The sequence below is a fragment of the Oreochromis niloticus genome, linkage group LG18 (genome assembly GCF_001858045.2).
Source record: "Oreochromis niloticus isolate F11D_XX linkage group LG18, O_niloticus_UMD_NMBU, whole genome shotgun sequence".
Classification (NCBI taxonomy): Eukaryota; Metazoa; Chordata; class Actinopteri; order Cichliformes; family Cichlidae; genus Oreochromis; species Oreochromis niloticus.
In genome coordinates, this window is record NC_031982.2 from 28,747,276 (window position 1) to 28,773,996 (window position 26,721).

A 26,721-nucleotide genomic window follows, 5' to 3' on the forward strand; every position below is an offset into this window, starting at 1 on the left:
CATAAACAGTGAAGCTGGAGGATGAACGCTAAGAGGGTCCCGGATGGTTAGGGACAAATGCAGTCCCATGGCAGGATGCTGTAAACGGACTAAACTTCAGTCAGGAGAACAAACTGAGATAATCCATCCACAATACGAGGTTAGTCATTAATATACTGCAACAACATGGGAATAGAGCAGCTGCTAGAGAATTCAACATTTATGAATCAATGGTACGGAAGTCTGTCCCTGTGTGTTGGCCCTGCGACAGACTGGCGACCTGTCCAGGGTGTACCCCGCCTCTCGCCCTATGACAGCTGGGATAGGCTCCAGCGCCCCCCGCGACCCTGAAAAGGATAAGCGGCAGTGAATGGATGGATGGATGGATGGTACGGAAGTGGAGGAAGTGAGAAGAATGAGTTGAGTAAAGTTTGACTTATCTGACTGTTTTGTTTCACTTAATGCGCCCTATAATCCGGTGTGCCTTATCTATGAAAACAGACCCGTTCATCGACAGTGCGCTTTATGGTCCAAAAGATACGGTACCACCTGTACCCTTCAGTATCACACTTCTGAGATGCAGCTCAAGAATGAAAATATGATGAAGATGTTCTTGTTTTTTGGCTTTTAAATCAACCTTTCAGTGCACCGTTCCTTACCTGTGTAGGTCTCAGGATGAGGTGTGAGGTTAATCTCGTCGGCTACTGTTAAAGGAAGGGGGGGAAGAGAGAAGGGATACAAACATTTGGGGTTCAGTTAGTGCTCACAACATTCCACATGCAACATACAGGTAGTGCTGCAAACATCAGAACGAGCCTCATCTCAATTAGGATCGGAAGCCATGCGAGACCAAGGGGGTGGGGTCGGAGTGGGGGGAGATGGGAAATGAAAAGAGGGTTTGAGGATAGCAATCAGACTTGTTGTGATATCAACATGGCACACAGCAGCAATCTGGTCGGGAAGATTAGATATGATTATAGAGAGTGCGAGCAGAGAGACTGTTGCAGCCAAAGCAATCAGCGACTGTTCGAAGCCATTTCAAGGTGAATCAACACAGTGAAGTTCTTGACTTTGGCGAGAGATGCAGAGTGTGTTTTCAAACCAAGAGGCAAGGGGGGTGGAATACATTTAAATACGAGGTACATGTCTGAAACGCGAGGAGCGTGCAAGGATATGCACTCAAGGTTAAACGAAATCCGGTTTAGCTAGTTAACTAGGTTTACTGAACTGATCAAAATTACTTTTAAACACTGATTTCACCAAAAAGTTTCATAAGCCATATGCAACTTTTCCTTAACCAACAAACAAAGCATGGGTATAGCACTCATGTTGTATATGCCTTTACTATTAATTTGTTCACATTTTCTTTTAGAATTAGCAATAAAGGGTCCTCGTGGATTATTTGCTTTTACTTTATGTATCAATGGGTATTAAACTGGTTATTTCTAAACTTTAGGACGTCTAAATACAATTACTTTATAAGCTTAACCTGGATTTTAATGTGAATGGAATTAAAAAGCTTTCATCGGGATATTCTGAGTCGAAGATGATTGATGCAAGACACTGACTGTGTTTTAAAAAGTATTAGCACTATATGAACATGAAAGAGGAGCGTGTACAAACGACTTTAGTCTATATAAAAGGCATTATTGTAGCATCTGGAAAATCCTTGAATTCTTAAGTCGAACTTGAATGATGGAGAGAAGCAGAAAGTTTTTTAAACACTCTACCTAAATCCATGCTCTTGGACTTGCGTGTCTTGATGATTTCAAGTTGAGAGGCGTCTCCAAATTGCTTGGTGCGCTTCTCTGACATGCTCTGGCGTCCAAAACCTTCCCTCTGGAAAGCACCATCTGGATGATTTTCATCTGGAATCGCAGAGCTGGATGGAGAGTGCGACAGGTTAAGATGAGCTGGACCTGATCTCACACACGGAAAACCTCACAGACAAATATGTGTTCAAAATCATTTCAATGGATTCAATTACTCCAAAAACAGGAATGTTTTGAAATAGTTGTCATATTTTTTTTTTATATAAAAGGAATGTAAAATGAAAGTAAATACATTCTACAAGCAGAAAAGAAAGAAAAAGAAAAGCGAGAAGAAGAAAGCTGAACATGGTATAAGTAAAGAAGGATTCAAAGAGATTCAAAGAAGCTGTCCTCTTTGAACTCGAAGCCTTCAAAGGAGGTGAAACGAGGCTGAACAAGACATGAAGGGCATCGGGGAGGGACGGGGCAAAAATCAAGAAAAAGGTATGGGAGCTGAGCAACTGGAACTAGTGGAATATAGATTGGGGCAATGAGAGAAACAGGGAAGAAAGAGCAAAGTTGGTGAAGACGGCACGACGGTGAGAACTAAAATAAAAACAGCAGAACTGAGAGGACAGAAAGGCTGACAGCAGGAGACAAGGAGTTATCTGGATGGAAGAAAGTAAAGGAGGAGATAAAGGTAGGAGCAGAGTGGAAGAAAAACTTAACAGACAAAAACAGAGAAAAAATATCTGTTAAATCTTTCTCACACTGACACACACAAGATGTCCTTATCATCACTGTGGCAGAAAAGGACATCAGGCTGAGAGGACAGTAGGGGGAAAAGAAAAGTAGCTGCTCCAGGAAACATTGCTTACAATCAAAGAGCAATCAGGTGGAAAAAACAAACAATCTGCACACCGATAATCCACAACACTGAAACCCCTGACAGACAAAACACTGATTATCACCTCACAAAAGGGTGAGATATACTGTACTAGACAGCAAGTGAACAGTTAGTGCTTGAAGTTGAGCCAACAGGATTTAAGGGACTCTGACAAAGGTCAGACTCGACAACTGGAGCCAAAAGAAGTGGTCCAAGGAATCGCACAGGTGACAGCGTTTTGGTTAGCAAAGAATGGCTTGTGTAGTCTGATCCTACAGAAGAGCTACTCCAGAATAAACTGCTGAAAAACTTCAGGCTGAATAAGACAGGAAGGTTACAGCGCAGCCCTTCGAAAGGCAAATCATTAAATAAGTAATGGCAGCAATCTGTTAGAATAATAATGTTTTCTGTTGTTCTTGTCAGACACAAATTGCATCGGGGTGCATTGTGGGAAAAGGCCAGCTGACTGAGGCAACATGACGCTCTGGGCTATAATGTAAAATTTTAAGGAACAGCTTCCAGAACAAGTGTTCAGAGCAGCGAACGAACAGGAACCATCTCACAGTTTACAGAGCTTAAAGAGCCCGCTGCTAACATCTAGTGCCTGATACCACATGACTGCGAGGCCTCACCTCGAACAGAAGTAAATACTAACAACCTGTTGCAGGAGAAGTTTTTCTTCAAGAACTCTCTTATTATTTTCAGCTATTATATGCCGTTTGGTTAGATTTAGGGAGGCACAGTAGCTCTGTGGAAACGCAAAGCTAACGTGTTAAACTGTACGCTAACCAGAAACAACAGTTTCCACTTTGCCTACCTGTGATTCTGATTGGGCAGCTCTTTGGCCCACGGTGGAGTCACATCAGCTGTGAAGCCGACATCATCGTGCGAGCTCGAGGACGACTGGTCGGACAGGTGGGGTGGAAGAAGCGGAGGCCGGTCATCTTCTATGATCACGGTGTCGTCCTGCGGCATGTTGACGGTCGGTGAGAGCTGATAGTTTCCTGCAGAGGACAAAATTATAGTTTTCATTATTCTTACGTTTTCATCGCTGTGTTTATGTGTTTTGGTCCTTCAGATCCAAAGTTTTCTGTGTTCCCAACTTCAAAAAGAAGCCTTGTATGTCTCCACTCTGACAAAGAAAGAAAAAATTGTAGAAAAAATTGAAAGGTTAAAGCCAAGTTGTTATGTTAGTCCTTGAGACTCAAAGCAACAGCAGCATTTCTCAAGTCAATAATAAGAGAGAAAAGAACCGAGAATCAACACGACAGAACACAAAGTTACAGTCTTACAGCTCAGTGTGGCAGCTTTTTAAGAGTAAAGCAATCTAACAAAATCAGTTAGTTTACATTTATACTGCTTCTTTCTGACTGGTTTCATTTATCATGACTTTCACTAATGAAGAACAATATGTTTTATTGACACGACTCCAATTAGAGTCTTGCTTCTTCTTACAGTTCAGTAAGATGTATGCGACAAGTGCACATCTCAATGAATGAATTGGTACTCAGCCGCCGTCTACTGTACAAACCACACAGCGTCCCCGTCAGTGTGCTTGAGCATAAATCAGGAGTTATTTCCAGAGAGAACATTTGAGCCACACTTCCTAATCAGTCAGCGTTGCAGCGATTTGTCAATATGGAGAACTTGAGAGTTGAGAAGACACTATGTCTCATCAGCGATTTTATTTTATTGGAGTAATTCCGACATAGAAAACACCATCCGCGATTTATATCGGCGCCAAGGTGAAAATTATGAAACATGAAAAAAGGAGCACACTGAATGGAGAAACACCCTCAGGAATTCATTTATTTGCGACAGAAGACAACTACTGTATTAAGCGTGAGACTGCAGTCACAGTTTAATTGGCCAGCAACAACAAAATACAATGAAACGGGTAACTTTTGAAACCACAAAACATATTTTGAAGTTTAAAAACGGAGTGAAGCGGCTTCTGGCTAATCAGCTTACACCAAGAGGAGTCTGGCAGCAGGCACAATGGTGTTCCTATGTCAAAACACTATGATTAATTCAAGCTGTGCCCTCACAAATAAAGATTAAAAAAAGTCTCTGTGTTGAGGCAGAAAAAAAAAATTAAATAGTCTCCTTTCTCCGCCTCTGAAAAGCACAGCTTAAAAACTCTCATTGCTATGCAGCACATGACTTTGTCTTTAATCTGTATTTTGAAACTGGCATCAAAAAGGGTATCTTCAATGCTTCATAAAAGCCTTGTGTACTGAGCTTAGGGAGGAGTTTGTCTTTAGAAAAGCCAGAGACCAGGAGGTCTAAGCCAGGCCTGCTGTTTGCTTCTCTTAACCAGGCACCGAGGGGACCGCAGGGCCGCTGGATGTTGCTTCATCCAGCTAGCATGGGTGAATGACCTGATGTAAATGAGCTGAAAGGAGAAAACAAAGGAGCGATGAGGAGGTTTGAGTGTGTTAGGGTATGCAAATTTGTGTGTAGAGGTCAATTAAAGTGTCGCCGGTCAATGTTCAAAGTGACATCTTATTTATGTGAACTGCCTGATGCACAACGTACTTTTTAATCCCATTTTGGAAACAGGCAGTAAAGCTTGTGCCACACAAAACCCTATTTAAAGTGTTATTTTAAAGGAATTATCTGTCAAATAATATGACTTCTAGTGATGTTTGTGCTGCAGTTTTGGTGACTGAAATTCTAGTATTTCAGCAGTTATCTGTACGGGCTGTATGGGAAGCTGCTTGTAAATCAAGGTTAGCAGCAGTAACTGATGACTTTGCCCTCCACCTTCTAAATATGGTTCTGGTTTCAAAATTGAGAGCTCAGAAGCCAATGATTAAAAAGTTAATATTTACAGCCTCCTTGTGCTTGGTAGTGACTAAAAAACTAGTGGGGGAAAAAAGACAATAAGAAATGCAGAAATAAGAAATAAATGCACACATTTCTAGGAATATATATAGATGTTAGTGTACAAGCATGAATTGTCTCACACTCGGTGTGAATGTGCTGTGCCGGATCTGCAGAAGTGTGCAAAGTGCACGGCCTTAACCTTCCCTGAACAACTACAACTGTTATAGTGGTTTTAGTGTGTGTCTTTGCCCTCCTTTCAGCCCCGCCTCCTGCTGTGCATGTTTGTTATTCACTGGGAATCTGGGAGTCCGGGCGGGTCCTCCAGCACAGCATGGCCACTTCTTTCTCTCAGACCACAGCCACACACATCTTACACAAGCGTCCGCACACATGTGCATTCACAGAACCACTTAATCCCATTTCCCTAAGCAGTCCAATGCGCAACACTGAGAATCCCATCAATGTCACAGTTTGAATCACTGCAGTACAATCAGCTGGCAGCCACTGAGTAGGAAACCAATGAATCTGTCAACTCAGTTGCTCGGTATAAGGAGGGGGAAAAAAAGCTTCTTTGTTTTAGTGCCAGCACCCGAGGGCAGCCGTCGGCCAGCGACAATGGCTCTGCCATGTGGACGCAGCACACACCCAACATCACCTGAGAATCGAACCAATAAACACACATTATTGTTCCCAACGGCTGTAATAATTTTAGACAGCGCTGCAGTGGAACAATAGGCAGCATTTCATTGAGTCTCCAGTGTTATTAGACGCTTTTTGTATACAACTACTGAATACTTGAAAGCAAAAAAAGGGGGACATGGAACTGGCAAGGGGGAAGGAGGGGGTACAAAAGACTTTCTGAATGAAACTGGAAGTAGCAGGAGGGGAGAATAACATGAGGTGAAAGCCATGCGGAGCATTCCCCCCTCCCTCCTTTTAATTTTGTCTTGTCTCAATGTATTTGCATAATTAGCAGAGAGGTTATTGCCAGGGGTGCTGGGCCTTGAAAGCTATTGGCCTGAAGGAATAATTAAGCTGCTCTCTTATCCCTGGCATCTTCAGCAAGCGATCTAAGAGTGTACGCGGTCCGAAATTCAAGCTGATATGTTCTGAACCAAGTTTTCCTCTAAGAAAGCCTAATGCATGATTTATGTTTAGCTGCACCCTCACAACGCAAGAACAGGCTTATTCCAAGGAACTGTGAAAGACCCCTCCAGCACTCAAACACACACAGACACACAATTGTATTTATCTTAAGAAGGTTTGCTGAGCATGCAAAGCTCTACTTTGTGTTCACATGCGTTCCCATCTGGGACCTGCTTCTAGTCTTTTCCTGACAGCTCCTGACTAGCAGCAATGCAGCAGCTCATAGCTGTGCATCTGCTTTTCCAGACCCTTCCACTGTATTCACATCAGTCATAACACAGCTGCTTATGTTGGCGAATCACCACATTTATGTTAATTCACAGGGAATTGACTCAAGTACAAAGGGTGACAAGTTAGCTCGTGCAATCATCAGGAGTTACTCCAACTCAAAGTTGCAAATCCTGCAGCTGGTCCATCATTACAAACGTAAGCACGGGCCAGAGCACTCGTCCAACTCCCAGACGTGCACTTTAAAAGCGGTGGTTGACCCAAATTACACAGAAAGACGCCACGATTGTTACCCTATTTTGTAGTGGTGTGAAGCCATGCCCAAAGTTTGGGTTTTTCTGCCCATGTTTGGACATATTCTTGGAGGTGTCTTCTTTCACTCAAATACGGTGTCAAAAAGCTCAAAAAAATCATTTTATAAGACAAACATTAGACTCCCCCCACGCTACTTTCGTTAAGGAAATTGTTCCAATCCAAACAAGAAGGGTTTTATAGAACTGACCTTCTAAAGTCAAGTCATGATCAAAAAGCTGCTCGAACCTGGCAAACCTGGTCTGAGGGCCAAAACTGTCATTTTATAGGTAGACATAAATACAAGGAAAAATTAGATGTGGAATGAATATTCGGAAAAAATACGAGTTTTAATAGCTTTAGGAGCGGGGATGAAAAATCAATTGTTTGGGAGAAAAATTCTGATGTTTATGATGGGTTTGGCTGGACTATCGGTCCTCCATCCAATGTTTATTTATAATTGCCAGCACAGCCTCTATAATTCTCATGCTAGAAAGAAGGAGAAGAAAGATGCAAATGACACAAAAAATGTTCAGCTAATGATTTTTGCAAGACTCATTTTAAGCAGGTGGGTAATTTGCACTGGAGTTTTTACTGTCGGGTGATTTTCACAGGATTGAGATCAACAATCATATAATTATTACAGTTTATTAGATGTATATACATACTAACCTCATGTGAAGAGGAATAACGTTCAAACTGAGTCCTATCAATGTAACTGATTCTGCTGGAGCTTTCTTCCTGTTAAAAGGGAGTTTTTCCTTCCCACTGTCGCCAAAATGCATTCTCATAGGGGGTCATATGATTGTTGGGTCTTTCTCTGTATGTATTATTGTAGGGTCTACCTAATATAAAGCGCCTTAAGGTGACTGCTGTTGTGTTTTGGCGCTGTATAAATAAAACTGAATTGAATTAATTCAGGTATCAGGTATGGTCCCCATCAAATCTCATTTTTAAGATAGCCCTAGATTAGACACTTGAGCTATAAAAATGTAGTTATAGACAACACAAAAGACATTTATTTATCACATTTCCCTTAATAAAAAATACCTCTAAAATGTTAATTTATGAGGAAAATACTAAGAAAACCAGAGTCTACCAGCTTAAAGTTTGAGATTGCTGGCCTTTATCCTCTTTGCCGAGTCCACAGTGGCAAATTAAACAAGAGTTCATATAAGGATTTAATCCTTTCCCTACCTCTCCCAATCTTCACAAAACCACAGAGCAATGTTCTAAAAGGCCCGAACTGCTTATCTGTAGTGATTCAAGTACATGAAAAAAATCATTTTATAACCCACTTGATTTTAAAACCACGTGTCAAAAAGAAGACCCAGAATATGTTATATGATATATTGGGGCTGAAATGCCTCCTTAAACGGTCAGGGGAAAAATCCACTGGGCTGATTAAGTGTTTAATAAGCAGAGAAAAGAGTCACGTGTCTGTGATACATAGCAATTATAGAGTGCGCAACCCTTGTAGGCCAGCCTTGGAGGTTTCAAGCATGCGGTGTCCGATCCTGGTGGAGAAACGGACCACTCTTGGTGCTTTGATATCAGATATTCCCTGCTTAGCCCAGACAGTTCACAGTGAAATTACAAAAACAAGACACGTGACAGAGGATCAGAAAGCACGTGGCACAAGTGTTGGGAGACACAAATACTGATGGGGCATGAGCTGCATGCCACCAAACACTACAGCAGCACTGCGGTGACATTATTTAATTTAAGTTGAGCCTCATCATGTTTCACAAAATCCCTCTCTCGCTTGTAAAGGTTATGACCGGATGCAGCTCCACATTTTGGACAATATTTAATCATATTTAAGGGAGACTGACAGTAGAAAAGCAGATATCAATAACAATTTTCTATATTTTTTTTCTTAGTATAGCCTTCCTTTAATTTCACCTAACAATCTCATCCTCACCGACAGGCCAAACTTCACTTTTGATTTTTACTCTGGAAGATTATTTTGTTTGCTTAGTTTCCATTTGTTTGGATCGAATCTCTTGCTTAAAGAAAGAGGAAAAAACACTTAAAGTATTACTGCAACGACTGTTCCACTCTGGTAACAACCTGAGAACCCATCAACTAGTACACTGACTTAGAGTCCAAGTGCAACGGCTAGTTTTTCAGGGCTTCAGGATACCCAAACTGCGGATAACAGATCTGTTCAATACCCCCCTCTTTTGTTTTTGCTCTCGACATACATAGACTGACCTGCAACCAAAGCATGCTCAAATATTTGCTTAGTTAACAGGACGCAGGAAACTTCTGTATATCTATCTAATAGCTACCCCTGAAAAATAAAAAATGTTTAGTCGTATTATTTTCTTTTTTCTGTAAAAAAGAAAATAATCTTCCAGGTTCGATTTTAAAGTTTAACAAAGTCCCATGTTAACTACCCACTGTTTGCAGAAAGCTCTTCTATGCTCCAGTTCAACCTTGACAACTTTACCCCTTTTTGTTTTGCGCTTAAGGCAGAGAAAAAGACTCTTTGCAATCTTTAGAAAGCCTTCGCCCGTTCAACAAAACTAAAGATCAGCAACTGTTGAAACATGCCAGATCTATTCAATTCAATTCAATTCAATTTTATTTATATAGCGCCAAATCACAACAAAAGTCGCCTCAAGGCGCTTCATAGGTACAGAGAAAAACCCAACAATCATATGACCCCCTATGAGCAAGCACTTTGGCGACAGTGGGAAGGAAAAACTCCCTTTTAACAGGAAGAAACCTCTGGCAGAACCAGGCAGATCTGGTCTGTACATTCTGGAATCCCCTGCAGATTATGCTGATTTTGAACTGTATACACAAAGTGATGTATTAACTTCATCAAGCATTAGGATAAACTCGAGCTTCACAAAAGATTCAGACATCAGTTTGTCTGGTCGGCAAAGTGACAGCAATCTCATTTGCCACTGTTGAGCAGACAAACTGCTGTATCTCCCGTAAATCTGCCTCGTGCTTTCACTCCCGACCCTGTACGCTCATTATGTGCTTGCTGTTTGTTAAGCATGGATGAACGCAGCCACTGTAGCAGCATGGAGGAGCTTCACCTATTAACACTTTCTCTGTCACTCATAGCTTACACTTTTGTTTATACTGACAGTGTCAGAGTCAACCGATTTGCATAAATGGAAAACACTTTCAGATTAAGTTGCATTGATTAATGAGACAGATTTGCCTAGAGCTACTTTTTTAAAATATAAGATAAGAGTTACTTCAACTCTACTTACTGTTTTTCTACTTAATTCATTTACAATAAAAGTATTTTCTGTATCTTTTTTCCCTTTGGGCTCATTTGCAATGATTCAGCAGAAGAGAAATTGAAGAATTCAAAGCAAATAAACAACTGCAAAGGACAAGATGTAGGAAGATGGTCGGGTCATTTTGTTCTTTCTTGAAATTAAAACAGGCGAGCTTTGCAATTTTACCATCTGGTGCACAGAAGCCTTTCTTTGACATTAACAAAGACAACCACCCATCCATCAATCACTCAAGTGCTACACAAATGCAATCCTGCACAGATGCGCACAAAGCTCTTACACACAGATACAAATATGCTTGCTAATCTCTTGAACACACACACACACACACACACACACACACACACACAGTCACTTTTAAACCAGCTCAGAGCGTGTTTGAGCAATAGGTTATTTAGAAACAGGGAGACTCACAGGTTTGAGAACCAACACACGCGTGACACGCTTTCAGAAAACATACAAGCAACAAACTGTCGAGGGGCATTTGTCCATCTCTGTCTCTTGCTGCCTGACATTTGCAGAGACATTAAAAACCACTGATTCCAGATGATACTGCTGGCTCATGCTGACAAAACCTGGCAGGTTAACTTAGAGAGCACACACAAAAAAATGCTGTAATTGCTGTAAAATGCTGCAGTTGTGACCCTATAAACATCCTTAAGCAGAAGAAACAGGGAATCGCATCGCACCTGAAAATGGTCATAAACTTCAACAAGGCAGGAAATGTTATAACCAGTTTCCAATGACTGAGTACAAAAAAGGCCCAAATAATTAGTCATGCTGGAACTCACCTATCGTGCGTGGCAGCATGCCTTGCCGGGGCATCAAGTTGTCGTCGAGGCCCTCCAGGCCACCATACAGCGAATGGGAGATTCGGCGCTCGTGGTCATCTAGGGAGGTGTTTAAAATCTGCTGGGGTCCCAGTGGGCTCCCTGGTGTCTCCTGAGTGAAGAGGAAGCTGATGTTACATCAAAGACCAACTCCTTCCTTTGTTTGAATCACCTGTAAAGTGTTTTTATAAAGGTGAACAAAGAACAAATAATCCTTTTCACGGGGACAGAGTGAAGTGCTAGAAGTTAAGTCTTACTCAAAAGTGAGAGAATGATTTTGAAGGGAACTAGCATCGCTAACATTTGTTCAATAGTAATGGCTGGACACAGGGGTGGCGATCCATGCTAATGCTACCAATGTGGTAACAAGGATAAATGAGGATGGATTTCCATTCAGCTGTTGAGCCACAGGCTGTTACCGAGCTGGTGATCCCCCGCTGGGGAAGATTAGCTTCTTGATATTTCCCTTAAGACCCATGATGACACTCTTTCCTGCTGGACAAATAGACCATTTGCATGCCCCGTTACCCTTTTGCACACATCTACAGCCTGAGAAGGTGTGTGCATCTTTTGTCTGTTGGATCACTGAATGTACTGATGTATTGATGTTTTCTGTATGGTTTTTGCATTTCCTTCTGAAGGTGATGACAGCTCTAAAGATAACAGTCATAAATGTCAATGCGTATCAGGAAATGACACTATCAAACGTGAGTCAATACTGGGACCAAATGACTCCAATCAATGACTATGACTAGCTTGGCTGGGATTTGAGTTTGCCAGAAGGTCTTTGCCCAATGATCCTTTTCACTTCAGTGAATGGTTGTGCTGCTATAAACACTGCCGAATAGATAGGGATGTAACAGAAAACTTCAGTTTATGAGAGCACACATATGGTGGTAATATCAGGATGCTGGCAAAAGTGTCATGAGGCAGATTACAGAAAAGAAGGCTCTTTGTGCAAGACTAGAAACATGTTCACATCCTGAATCACCTTTAGCTCATCGATCAAACTGCTTTTTCTTTCTTGTTAGGGATTCACTGGGGTCATTTAGACAAGACAAGTCTGTATATGAAAAAGGAATAAATAAATAAACCCTTGCAGCAGCCCTGAACTCGATCCTGTGTTGTGATACAAAACATTAGTCAGCACAGAAACCTATAACTTTCCAATAAATGTACGCAAGTAAAAATACAGCACAGGCCTGCGAAATGTAGAGTAATACAATAGGTTCACATTGGAAATAAGGCAAAATTCAAGCACCTAAAATTTAAACTCTTTTAGAGAACTTGAGTAAATTAAGAAGACCTAAACCCTGAAACCCTTAAGCAACACACCATAATAGCTCTTGTAGAAAGGTAAGAAAGTCATAGACATTTCCTTTTTAAATAACTCCTCCTGTAGAAAAAAATGGAAGTATGCCGATAAAAGTTTCTACCAGTTTTACTGCTAACACGTCTTAATTTTTCTGGATGCCTTTCTCGCACTACAAATGAAGAAAGTCATTTGCTGAACAAATTAAACAGTTTGAATGATGGCAAACATAACTAATGAAAACTTCACATGGATAAAACAAATCAACTACGGAGACCGACTCATTTCGAAGGTCGCCATATGGTGCTGTGACTGCCGGCATGCAGCCGCTCTTGACTTTAAATGAGGTAGTTAATGAATCGAGCGACTGAGGGGCCGGGGTGAAATGCCTTGGTAATAGCCGATGGGATTCGCCGTACTGAGGGCACATGGACAAATCACACCGCAGCTCATTGCATATTCAGGCTGATAATTGAACTCCTGGAAGGTCTCGATCCCTTCGGGTGCCAGCGGTGATGTGGAAGTTGGCTGGTTGGAGTTCACTGCGTTTCTATGGGGACGGAGGAAAGATCGGAAGTGGTGGAGCCTGTGATTTATGCAAAAGCAAACATTTGAGATTGATATCAGACTGACGGGGACACGGGAGGGAGAGTAAATAGAGATTTATCTGATCCCATATGTCGGTAAATGTCAAATGAGCTATAGCTCTTATCCTATAGTAATTAGGTGTTATTAGATTTTAAGTAATATTTGATTGACGGCTGGTTATGATGCGTTTATCTATACTGAGCCTATGGGGCTTCGAGCTCAGACCAGTCTCTTTGAGAACAAGTGTATTAAATTGTTGTTTTCCTCTTCTTGTTTTCTCAGTGTCATGGACTCTATTTTTATAAATAGCCAGACACTTGGACAGCCTCAGGCCATGCCTCCAGCTCTGCATGTGAAGCAAAGATTGACGAGACTCCCAGCGCTCGAATTTTATTCATCCACCACGCTCTCTGTGCTTCGACATGTCGGCAACACGCACACGCGTGTGCATATACATAGGACGTCTTGGCAAACGGACACACAGAAATATCCTGGTAAATAAATGCATACGTGCATAAGCTGGATGTACAAAAGCACAAACTGCACACTTCACTACACACAGGCTGATAAAACACACGCACACACACACACAAGACACACCTCCAGGCTTAGCCTCTGCTTTCAATTACGAGGCGGACCGAGGGGAAATCAAAACTTTGACACACCAGGTTGGAAAAGGAGAGCAGAGAAGCCAGGCACTGCCAGAGGCGTACACGTGCACACGGACGTGCGCGCCCATTTGCAGGCACGCACACAGATTCAGCCTCAGCTTTCAAGCAGGCGACAGGCCAAGGTGTACGGAGAATGTAAAAACATGACATTGAGGGGAGGAGAAAAGTTGCGCAGCTCAGTTCGCAGCCGTGTATTTTTCCTCCACCTGCCTCGAGGGAGGCAGGAGTGAATGTGAGGGGTTGGTGAAATGCTATGACCTGACTGCTTCCTTTTATATTATGAAATAATTAATTGACGCTTATAAGGGTATTTCCCAGTGGTTTGGCTTTGGGTTGTTATATATTTATCACAGAAAGGAACTCAGAGAAATCAGGCCTAACGATTTAAGTGGCTATATTCAGGAACAGCAATGCCAAATTTTACAGGAACAAAAGTAAAAAAAAAAAGCACAAAAACAACATGAAAACTGCAACTATAGATCTGATCTGAATACTATCAGATTGGAAGTGAAATTTTTCCCCATTAGAGTTGAAAATACTAAAAGTAAGGTTGGACTCTGACTGAAATAGCAGTTCTTTACCAAACTGCAGTCTGCATCTAAATCTGGATGTTTTGTGAATCAGCAGCAGCAGTCAAAGATTTCACTACACTGCTTCAAATCACAGAACAGCTGGTAACAAAAAAGCCGGAGCATTAATGTTGAATGAACGCCACCTTCTCAAAAACTAATGTTGACACGGCCTTGGGCACGGTGTTTCCCCACAGTTTTCCCAATGAAAGTGCTCAGCGGTGAAGAGTCAACGTCAACTGTAATGCACAACTCTGAGGTTTGAATTCGTGAAAGCCAAGTCGGCTGCTGCAAAAGGTCATATATGCTCAGAGTGAGCAAAAACAGTAAATTATTATAGTTGCTGTTCTAGTTGTAAAATCTTCTGATTGCATGGTTTACACAAAAGCGTGCTGGTCACAGCTATGATGCTGAACTTGAGTAGAGCCCGACTAATACAGCATTCTTTAGAACAATATGACATTTAGTCACTTAAAAATCCAAAATAACAGCCAGTGTTTTTTTTCCTTTCATGGGGCACATGTATGGATTTCCCTAACATTTGTTACGTTTAGTTTAGTGCCGTCAGCTTTAACGTGTTAATACGGCGTTAACGCGGTCGTCACGATTAACGCAATTAAAATTTTTAGCACGCTCAACCCATCTGGAGCGCAGAATGGACAAATCGGACAAGCTGCCCAAAATGCTCCAGATGAGTTAACTGTTAATCGCGTTAGTCGTGATGACGGCGTTAACGCGCTTAAGCTGCATTAACGCGCTAACACCGAGTAACCCCTCACACGGATCAATCTGCGTTAACTCGTTAACGGGGGATTTGCCAATTTTGACGCATTAACGCTGACAGTGTAGTTATTTATGAGTCCTTACTAAGGTGAGCGCTTTGAGTACTCCGGGAGAGTAGAAAAGCGCTATATAAGAATCAGTCCATTTACTAAGGTGATATGTGAATGCTGTTTAAAAAAAATAAGTTAGTAACTGTTTTACAAGTCATGGATCAGTCATTTACGCTCTGCCCCCTGGTGGACAAATTAACCAATCTCAGTGGTTGAAGGGTGTTTCTTCCACCTCCACTTTTAATTTTTCAACGTCGGAAATTCTGACACTGATTTATCTCCAAATAGCCAACATCAGGCAACATAACGGCCAATATGCTGGATAGGTTCCAAACCTGAGGCTTTAAATGGGAGTCTGAGAGGGCTTAATCATCAATAAGACACATTAGCAAAATTGTCAAAGCAGAGGTTCAAATTAAAAAGTAATGATTGTCCTGGTAGATATAAATTCACACAGCTGAGAACCAGACATTCAAATCCATCCTTCACCTTGGTTCCTACCTCATTTCTTTTGGCAACTCGTCTGGCCACAATGAGCTGGATCATACCACGCTTGTTGCCTTCAGTTGACATCGACTTGCGTAGCGTCTCCATAGCGTCTTGGTTGGTTTTGCCCAATAGCGACTCGCCGTTGACAGCAATCAACTGGTCATTTACTCGCAGCCGCCCGTCCTTTTAATAAACAACCAATTACATATGGTGTTTAAACTTTTAACACTATGGAAAAAGTGCATTGTGCATTTTTACTGACTGAACAATAAACGCTGTAAATAGACCTAAAAGCACCTACACCTCCGGTTTAACAATAACCTTGATCTAATCAGACAAACGGTCTCACTCACTAAGAGGATCCTGTTTCTAGTCATGATCTAATGTCTTGGAGAAAACAGTGTTTTCAAGACCATTATCAAGAGCTGTCAACACAAGCTTGTTTGTATGAAAAACAATCAAGTTGAAGGACTATTGAAACTGACTGCAGCACTACAGACAGCCATGGAAGAAAGGGTGCTTTGTGCTCATAGAGCTCATCACAGCTTAAGTGTTTCTTAGAAACAGGAAAGTCGTTTACCTCACGCTCCCTGTTAGAAGGTTAAAGTTTGACATGTTGAAAAATCACACCTAAAATATAAAAAGCTTTAAGACAAAGACATTCTAATGTAATTTAAAGACACACAGATTTAATTGTAAACTTAATGATTCTGCCGCCGGCCAGGTGTCAGTTAGGATTTACTGGTGTACATAACATTTAGAGTCAGACTTAACTGAATCAGCATCTTTATATTTCAATTTCAGATTAAAAAAACCTCGCCTACATGAATGAACACCACATTTTTAAGCTCTCTTCTTCATTTCCATTCAGACGCTACATTACTCATGAGAGAGGCTACTGTACCTTGCAGGCTGCACCTCCATTTATGATGGATTTGACAAAGATGCCCAGATCTGCATGATTTTCCTTGGAGCGGTTGCCTTTGACGCTGACACCCAACCCTGCAGAACCCGAGTCACTGAGGGGGATCTCAAAGGTCAGGAACTCTCTGGTGCCATCGGGGGTCAGGACCAACTCGTCCTCCTCTGTCTTCTGTAAGAGGCGGAGCAAAGATTGAGAGATGGGGCTCAATTTACAGAGCGAAAGCAACCCGACCAGCGACTACAAAAGAACTTTTGAAAATCCAGAAAGTCCACCGAGACCGAATCACATTTAAATACAGCTAAATGTTCATACACCGTAATTTAATCATCCAAACCAAAAGCATTCATGCATTTAGCCTAAGCAGTAAAGCAAAAACCCCTTCAGCCTTGCCACACTTTCTCCGTCTTCTTGGGGTTAGCAAAAGTACAAAAGTTAAAAGGACATTCATTTGGCTACTTGAGGTTAATGAAAAGAACCTGCATATAATTTGCAGCAGGGCAGTTAGCAGGGAGGTAAATCAGAGTGCAAGCTCATTATCTACAACAGATTTATTAGAGTTAAACAGACTACCAGTCTTAAGTGTTAAATCAGGTGCTTAGTATATGCAGGCAGAGACTTCTGTTGTATAATTAAGGCACACGGCTCTCATTAGTCAACGCCGAACCAGATAAATTAAGGAAATATCCATTCTGACATCAAAATGGCATCCTATAATAGTTGGGATGTGATGTGGTAGCTCTGATCTTTGGTGACAGGGAAAAAGCTGCAAGTCCAAGTAAGTTCTGCAGTCCCATCTCCTACACTGGAAGAATTTTGGAGAAGGATTGTAGCCCGCTCCGCCAAATAAGAAATGACATAACACTAACCTGCTTCTCATCCACCAACAACAAACACTGCATTAATGACTGAGTCTCTTTACCGCGCGGTTACATGAAGCTCCACAACAGCCAATATCTTGGCTAACTGAACACTTCTGTCATGTACTTGAAAGCGCAGCGTGAATCAAAGCAAATGCAATTGGAGAGCATTTACTGTGAAGCATCTGCAGGTACACAACTAAGAAGTGTTCAATAACTGCACATTTGCCAGTGCGTGTTGCTGATTAGATTACTGGGTATATACTGCATGTATATTGTGATTAATGTCAGCCTTATGAGGTGTTCAAGCTCAGTCCAATATGATTATCTCCTGTTAATTTCAAATCATTACAGCACAGATGCACTCCAGAGCAACGCCACGACTACATTTAGTGTACACGGAGACTCCAAATATGGCCAACAAAAGTCAAGACGTACTCTTCTTAAACATCCCTGTATACTCAGGACTAAGGCCTCACCTCAGAACTAAGAGTTGTGACTTAGATATTAAGTCACAGATGAATGTTTCCACTAAAAACATCCGACTAAAAGTGTTCCTATAGTAAAAAAGCACAAATCTTGCACCTGAATCATGATGCCAAGTGTGTCAAACAGGCAGTAAACTTCCCAGTAACCCCGCATGAACACAGCAGCCTAATTGACATGCTGAGTGCTCTCTCTGTCTCTCTCTCTTCCTCTCCACAACAGGTGCTTCTCTCACTCTTTCTCTAAATTCATTCTCCCTCTCTCTTCCAGCTCCAACAATAAAAAGCTATTCTCTCTTGCTTGTTATTTGACAGCTGTCCTCTGAATAGATGGGTGCGTGCACGCTAGCGCCTGGCAATTATTGTGCACGCCTAATGAATTCAATCATCGGGCTCGGTGTCAGCATGTCATTAGCTCCCTTTGTTTGCTGGGAGAGAGATGGAATTACTCTGGGTGCAACCGAGGAGGCAGAAAGAGGGATGGAGGGAGAGGCAAAGTGGCGGAGGAGGAGGGCAAAGTGAGGATGGAGTAAAAAGGATGGGGAGGGAAGGGGAGGAAGGAAGGAGGAGGAAGATAAAGGACAAGGAAGCACGAAGAGCACCGTCAGGGTGTCTGCGTGTTTCAGAAAGACAAAAGAATGCTACCTGGAATAAAGTTGAGAGAAAATTAAAAACAGAGCACGAGTCGATTTGATACGAGGCACAATTCACTGGAAGTGCTGCGGAATAATAAAGACAACAGGAATTTAATTATTTTGGTGCAATTCATTCTGCTGGAATAAATTTAAGGCTAATTAAAAAGTGACTCCTGAGCTGTGAGTAAGTGAATAAGAAGGAAAGTGAAGTCAAAATAGAAGTGATCTGTAAATGAGGTTTTATTTCAGGGCTGAAAAAAACCTCCTGTTCCCTTTTAGATTTAAATCTAATGGTTTGATTGAATTTAACTGCCATATTTCATACAGCGTTATGCAAAACTTACAAGATAATTAGACCGGAAAGTATATCTGGTAACCCTGAGAGCAAAAAAAAATGGTAACGTCGGAGATGCTCCAAAGTCTTTTCGCCTTTCCAAAACACAAAAGAGACTGGAGAGCCTTCCAGCAACGGCAGTTAACAGTTAGTCTGGTAGACATAGTTAAGACTGATACTGTATCCACAGATGGCAAACTCAGCTAAAAATCAATTAATTAATTAATTAACTAATCAGTTAAGCCTGTTACTTTAAATGCTATAACTCACTGCATTTCTAGCTAATGCTGGTCTCTGTTAGCTAAAATGTGCTTGCTCATCAGCTGGTTCCACCAGTTTTTGATAAAAGAGGGTAGAGGTTGCATCAATTAATTGTACTTTTTCTTCCCTAATGGCGAGGGCATGCTCCAGCCAGGATTCATCAGGATCACTTCTGAGAGCACGAGACATTTTCTTACATGCATCGGCCTCCACAGAGTCCAAAATCCCGACCAACATTAATACAAGAACTTGTCAAAATCAATGCTACTCTGGATGGAAATCAAGGTTGTGATATTGCATATGATTAGCAAGATCACGTCACAGCAAATGTGTGCCGTCACTGAAGCTAAAGATGCTTCTAACAAAATTTTAGGGAGGGGGCTCAGTATTGTGTCCTTTTGTAGGTATTAACAGTCGTCAAACCACCGCAGGCTCGTTTACAGCATTTGCAATGTTGATTTTACACATTAAATGTGCACTAGCAAAGAATTTCCACCACGAACCAACACAATTATGGTTTAATCTGGAAATATAATGAATATTATCTTTGCAGAAACGAAACCTTGGGCTTCTTTACTTTGAAGACGGTGTCAAAATCTTATTTTTGCCATTTAACTTCATTGCTGTTCTTTCTGGACCATCTTGCGAGCACCGTTTGGGTGAGGTGAAGACAGTTTTGGTACCAAACGATTGATGAGACTCTCATTCAGCATGCAATATGTGCACTCCACACCACAGGGTTCAATGTGCTGTTTGAGGCAGTCACAGTTAAAGACTTCCAGCGGTGTTTCACTCTGTGCCCTGCACCTCCTTTCTTCATTACTGGGAGGAACAAATCAGAAGTTTTTCTCTGATGCTTTTACTACAATCTCAAAGCTCAATTATATAATTCAGTTACTTTACACCTATAATATCAATTTTCCCTTGATCCCTGCACACTGCTGTCTTTCCATTGGCTGCGAGGGCAGCAGTGACGGCTTGCGCGAAGCATTGTAAATAATGGATTTCAGAGCGTGCCACTCACGAGGCATCCTGCGTGACAGCACTTTAACAGGCAGCGAGCGGGGCTGCCACAGATCAGGTATGGTACCATCTGTGGAGAGAAGTCTGTGGAGCTAAGATTAGCATAAACCGCCTGGCTACTTTTTTCTTTCTTTTTTTCTTTTTTTTCTGAAAGGAGCTGTGGGTCAGCTAGGGAAAAGTTCTGAAGTACATGATTTTACCACTAAGGCCAACCAAGGGATCAAATGTGCTCCACTCCTACTACATCCCTGTTTACAGTGTGTAATCTGTCCTCAGTTCACTGGTTTGAAAGAAAGATGTAAGCAAAATTATAAGTAACATTCTGATCCTTGTTTTATTATTATGTGTAACAAAGTTCCAACCTTCTGATAACCTATAATCAAAATTTTAGTCATGATCCAAAATATTTATCTTAAATTGGACGCAGTGTACCAACTTTTAAATAAAGCTTAATTGTTGTTTTTCTGAGATCCTGAATTATCAAACTGATTATTATTGTTATTAAGACCAGACAGAGAAAATACACCGACAAGAAAATCAGAAGAAAAAACCCCACACATGCACAGGAGGAGGCAAAGAAGGTACAAAGTGAGAGGAGCTGAATGAAGGTGATGGAAAGGAAAGTAGCGATGGGCTTGAGGGGGGATGGGGGGGTGAAAAGGCGAGGAGCCGAAAAGAAAAGGGTGAGAAGAATGAGAGAGTGCGAGCATGACAATGACAGAGTGAGCGAGCGAGCGAGTGTGAATGAAAGGCCGACAGAAAGGGATGAATCCATGTGGAACACAAAAGGAGAGACACTGCCACCTCTCTCACTGTGCGCCTGTGTCTCTCACTCTCTCCGCTTTTCGTATTTTTATACTTCTCCTTCACATTTATTTATTTTTTTTAAATCTCCATCTCCTCCCTGTTTTGTGCCACCTCCCTTCCCCAACTCCCACGTACTTGTTCTTCCTTCGCCCATTTATTCGGCTTCTCGTTTCGGTTCCCTCTCTTATCATTTATTCCTACGAGCACACCCGACATTAAAACATCTAAATTTGAGGAGCCATCGTTTTTGCTTTTATCCTTGACACTAAAGTAGTGTTTGTGCCACATGAAAAACAAGCTTTTCTCAAAGTACTGTGCAGAAAGATGCACTTGAAATCGTGAGCCTCAAATTTGAACTCCGTTCAGATAAACACAGCTTAAGTCTGAAAACTCTGAAATCACAGGAAAAATGCTTTTTGTCTAGTTCACAGGTGGCATCCATAAAGTAAGCAGCTTCTTTCTCAGTTATCCGACTTAAGAAATGGAAGAACTTATAGATGAGAACAACCACAGATTGATGGGACTGGAGTGTTTAAAGTCAGCACAGGTGATGACAGTGAGTTGGACGGGGCTTTGAGGATTAACAGGCTTTAACTCAGAGCAATAACTTTTGGTTTTTGTTAACTGCTGACCAAATGTTGGCTGTAACATAAAACTTTATAGTTTGACACTTAAAAGAAGGAAAAGATGACGCATCAGATTCTCGTCTTTAAGCCCTCTCACACACACTAGCTTTCTGAAGCCTTCTGTCCCTCTCGCGTTCTCATTTTCACTCATTCCCATCCATCCCCCCCAAACCTCTCCAGTGCAGCACATCTAATGCAAGTCTCACACCTTCAAAGCCTCTGCTCTTTTTTGTATGTGTGCAGTAACTAAAACTTGAGCATTACGAGGAATCAGACTCTTTTCCTGCTTTTCCCTTCTCCGCTGCGGGGCCTGGAATGATTAGCTTGACTTTGGCTGTACAAACCTGTCGATTTGATGGCATCTGGAAAACTCAGTTGAGGGGAATTTTAAGGGGGGGGGGGGGGGGGGGGAAATGAGGGCTGGAGGTGATGATTGAAAAGAGAGAGAGAAGTAAAAAGGGGGCAGTGAAGGGTGTAATTGGTCGAGAGAAGTCGGGCGTGGAGAGCATTGTTGGCTGCCTACTGTAGCACAGTCCATCTCTGCTTATTCATACTCCAAATCTTTTCATATTCCTGGCTTTCTATTGCTGCTTTAAACACTGCCATCCTCGCTCTTTGTTCCTGTATCTTCATCAGCATCACTCCATCTCACCCTTTCCACACTATACCCAAAAAGTGCCTGACTTTGGTCGTTTCTGCTATGATCCTTTTTTCCAGTGAAGAAAAAAAAAAAAAATGTTCATAGCCTCTTCCCTCGTCTTTCCACTCTCCTCCCCTTTTCTCCCACCCTCCTTTCCTGCTTCCCCCTTTTTCTCCCCTCTATTCATGACTCCTACTTGTCCCCCCTCCTCCCTCACCTTCTCTCTCTTCTCCCACTCTTTCTGATGCGTCTCGCTGTAGCTCCATGCTGATAAACCATGAATATCAAATACCTGTGTGATCGACGCAGCCGAGGCAGGCACAGCACGGAGGAGGAGAGGAAGGCAGGTGTGTGGAGTGTGTATGTGTGTCATAGAGAAAGCCAGTGACAGGGGGAAAGACAGAGGAAGTGTGTGTGTTGGTATGATTTGTGTGTGTGAACAAAAAAAAAAAAAAAAAAAAAATGCTATCCTTCTATGATATGACTATGCTGATAGACACTTCCTTTACAGCATTATGGAGGCTGATATCCACACACACACACACACACACACACACACCGTCACATGTTCAACTTGCAGTCCAAAACTAATCAGCTGCCCTCTTTCTAGCTCTCCCTCTCCCTCGGCCACTAGAAACCATTTATAACCTCATCCAACCCCAAGCAATTACACTAGCAGCTGCTCCCAGTCACTCTACGCCCGTGTGTGCTAGTGCGCGAGTATACTTATGTGCAAATGTGTAGTGGTGCGTGTGCATCTGAGGTGTTGCGTGTTTGTGTAAATCGTGCCATATGGCTCGTGCGTTTTAGAGTTTGCAATGTGCAAAAGGCTCTTGATAGTCTATGTAGCTGCATACTGTGTGTGTGTGTGTGTGTGTGTGTGTGTGTGTGTGTGTGTGTGTGTGTGTGTGTGTGTGTGTCTATAATGTGCTGTATGGGTGGCTGTAATGTGTGTGTGTGCGTGAGGGTACAGGCCAGGTGGCAGCTTGAAACATCACTTTAATTAAGCCAAAAAGCCTGTTCTGTGGTAGAATGGCCCTCTCTGATTGACTTGTATGTGTCACCACCGGGCCGCTGCAAAACACAGAAACACCACTGTGCCTGCTGCCACCGAGCTGCAACCATTAATCACTGCTGCTATTCTCCTGTGCTAATAATGATACAAGTTATGTAACTCCAGTAATGACTTCTTGCTACATTACAGCTAAAAAACCCCACTAAGCTGCTATTTACCTGAGGTGGCGATAACACCAATATTCAGATCATGTACACTAGTAAGAGCAACAGATACCCCATCAACAGAAAAACTCCAATTTCAAAGTACATTTTAGTTTACAGGGTTGCAGTAAGATATGAACTGTCCACCAGTTGTGACTACTCTGTATTATATTTGACTAGAAGGAGATCCATGTTACCCGACATCATACAGAGTGCAAAAAACTGTCTGAAATGAAATGTTTACAGCATTGTCACGTCCGAGCTTTTGGCCATTAAGGATCACCTGTACACTGAGTACACTGGGCACAGTTTTAGAGCTTTGGACAGTGGTTGAGTGGTTAGGACCTATGGAGTTTGGAGTTTGGAAAGAAAAGCATCTGGACTTCTTTAAGTTTCCTTGAAGACTTTTCACCGCTCATCCGAGAAGCTTCTTCAGTTCTAAGAGCAACTGAAGAAGATCCCTTCCCAGATGTCTTAACGCCCACTCACATCCTGGGCCAGTAAATCACATGTGGGGGTGGGGATAGTTTCACAATGGGCTCACCCAAAACCTTGACTCCTGTGATTAGGTTGAGGATCAACAGGGGGTTTATGACCCTCTTGGGGGACACTCCTATAGGGCTTAAATCTGGGACTCTCCACCAGTTGCTGTTTGAACTGAAGAAGCTTCTCAGATGAGAGGTGAAACATCTTCAAGAAACTTAAAGATGTCCAGACGTTTTTCCTTCCAAGCTTCTTAGACTACAAGGACCTGAATTGCTGAGAACCTTCACAGACACAGTGGTTTGGACCGTTGCCTCACATGTGTAGAGTGACTGGGATCAGGAATCCACTGGTCAGCCAGGAGCTTCCTGTGTGGAGCTTTCATGCTCTCTCGCTGAGTACTTCAGCTTCCTCCCACAGTATGTTGGATTAATTGGTGATTCTAAATTGGGCATAGGTGTGATTGTGATCATGAATGACTGTCAGTCACTCTGTGTTAGCCCCTTTGTTCAGGGTGTAACCCGCCTATCACCCTCAGGCTTCAGCCTCCCCACTGATGAATACACATAAATAATAGGAAAAGCATAATAGGTACTCCTGTGAAGTCCGGCTTTGTTTTATTAGTTATGCTTGCTTTGTACAAAGACACCAGCACTTTAGACTTTAAATAAGAATACTTGTCACTGATATTGCCAGATAGATTTATGCTGACGTAGGCCATCAGACATGCAGCAGCAATAACCAGCCACCTAATGTGGAAAATGCTGAGTGAGGAATATCATTTCAGATCTTTTGAGATAGAGATATGATGCAATTATTACCCAAGTCAGTAGAGCTGACTCGTGGCTATAAACACAGCTAAACAGTGCTAGGTTCTCCAGAGGTTGAATCTGAATGCCTGCCATGGAGTCTGCTGTTATGATCCAGAAATACGTGAGATAATTTCATTAACTTCCTGGAATGAAAACTTTGGTGACTCTGCATTCTCTTACAGTTATCAAAAATGAATTACGACCCCATATTCCACCGTTGACAGCATTTATTGCTTAACAAATAAACTGTGCACAGTTGTTTAAATGAAATATGGCATAATGTTTGTTATAGTTTTGCAAAACCTTAGATGAGTCCAGAAAAACCCCCGGACACGTTCGGTACTTTACTTCATGTAACAACTGCTATATCGGGTGCTATATGTTACGAAGCGTTGAAACAAAGAGCAGAAGACAGAAGCTTTGACGCATCATGCGCTGATATTTTCACACACTGACCTTGTTATTATGAGCTGCAAATAAAACGATGTTGCATTAATGCATGGCGTTGGTTTGTCATGCAAGTTGTAGTTTAAAAACAAAAATACAAACCCTCCCACACACCCGCACCACACTTCTGACCTTCTCACAGACAAATACAGTATAATACTGCCAAATTTTTCTGTAAATATATGCCGTGTCATGGGCGGCCAACGCACATCGTATGCTGAATGCTTTATCACGCTGTGAAAAAATCCTTCATCATTACACCAAAATGTGCTAACAAATTACCATTTCATAACAGCTTTGTGTGCGAGAGAAACATTCACATGTGATAGATAGCATCTTGGCACGGCGCTGCTGTAGCATTACTGCTGCTCCTGCTGATGGCTTTTCAATATAGCATTGCAGTAATTTTCCATAAGCCAGTATGACTAATGGCATAAACAATGGAGCTGAATGTTCACGTTATGGGCCCATTATGAAACTATCAGAGCAGGCATGTAAAGACGGATGCCTTTGATCAGCACTCTATTGTAGCAGCCAGGTGCAGAGAAGAGGATTTAAGTCTTAAAGTGTGTCTTAAGTGTGCGTGTGTGAGGCAGAGAGAGAGGAGGGGGGGTGAAATAAAGAAAAGGAGAACTAACAAAGACAGAGACAGGAGACGAAACAATGAAAACTGAAGAGAAGAAGGGGGCGAGGAAGAGACAGAAGAGAAAACCCAACAAAGTCTTTTGTTTTTACAGACCATTGGGAAAGCAATGGATTGCTTAAATGACTCCCAGTCTATTTGTGCAGCCACCCAAAGTATCTCATTTGCCTTTCATGCCTTTTTTTCCCTATACAGCACATAATAGCCCACGCTGGTGATGTCATGCAGCAGTTACCTCTATCAGCCAATGGTGTTTCCCGGCTGTCACAGGCTGCCGTGGATGCTAAAGGGAGCAGTCAAAGTCAACAGGTTAGACACAGAAGCCCCTTAGACATGGACCCCTTACTGACTCCAAGACACTATTTGCAATAAAGAACCTATTTGGCCAGAAAGTTTAAAGTGACATGACCAAATATGTAACAAAGAGGGTCATGGGCGCTAATGCCATGGATGAAGAGCTAAAAGAAACAGGAGTCTCCTTAATCATTGGCCATTTTTATTGCAATGACTGGAGAGCACGGTGGCTTTACCGCGTAAAAAAAACATAACAAAGCAACTAAAAGTTTTAGCCAACCTCTAAAGCACTACTGTAAAATCATGTGTGATTTTTGGGTCATTGGACCGATTTCATAAAGCGAGTGCTTTTTCCACTTCAGTTGCTGCATTTTGTCTGCCGTGTAACCCTTGACAGAGCTCTCTCAAAGGATGAGTCATGCTGTGCCAGCTTCCAAACACCCAGCTGAGTGCCGGCAAAGCCGCGGATCTAAAAGCTGTCTACATAGTAAGTTTCGTTAGCTTTTTAACGCTACTAACTGCACTGTGGAGATGCATAACAGAATACGTTTTTCCAAAAAGTT

General features: G+C 42.0%; 1 protein-coding gene across 13 annotated transcripts in view; it reads right to left on the reverse strand.

The window, feature by feature from the left end:
- Positions 1 to 26,721, reverse strand: part of pard3ab (par-3 family cell polarity regulator alpha, b) — a 235,581-nt gene that overhangs the window by 80,949 nt on the left and 127,911 nt on the right. For 7 of the 13 annotated variants that reach the window (XM_005476796.4, XM_013272742.3, XM_019348077.2 and 4 more), the window contains 7 exons: positions 26,100 to 26,147; positions 16,573 to 16,761; positions 15,681 to 15,851; positions 11,168 to 11,318; positions 3,434 to 3,620; positions 1,710 to 1,861; positions 639 to 683 (listed from right to left, as the gene is read on the reverse strand). In XM_005476796.4, coding sequence (XP_005476853.1) covers positions 639 to 683; positions 1,710 to 1,861; positions 3,434 to 3,620; positions 11,168 to 11,318; positions 15,681 to 15,851; positions 16,573 to 16,761; positions 26,100 to 26,147 — 943 coding nt within the window. The remainder of the gene's footprint in view (positions 1 to 638; positions 684 to 1,709; positions 1,862 to 3,433; positions 3,621 to 11,167; positions 11,319 to 15,680; positions 15,852 to 16,572; positions 16,762 to 26,099; positions 26,148 to 26,721) is intronic. The other 6 variants (XM_025900020.1, XM_013272743.3, XM_013272741.3 and 3 more) reach the window with 3 other exon arrangements.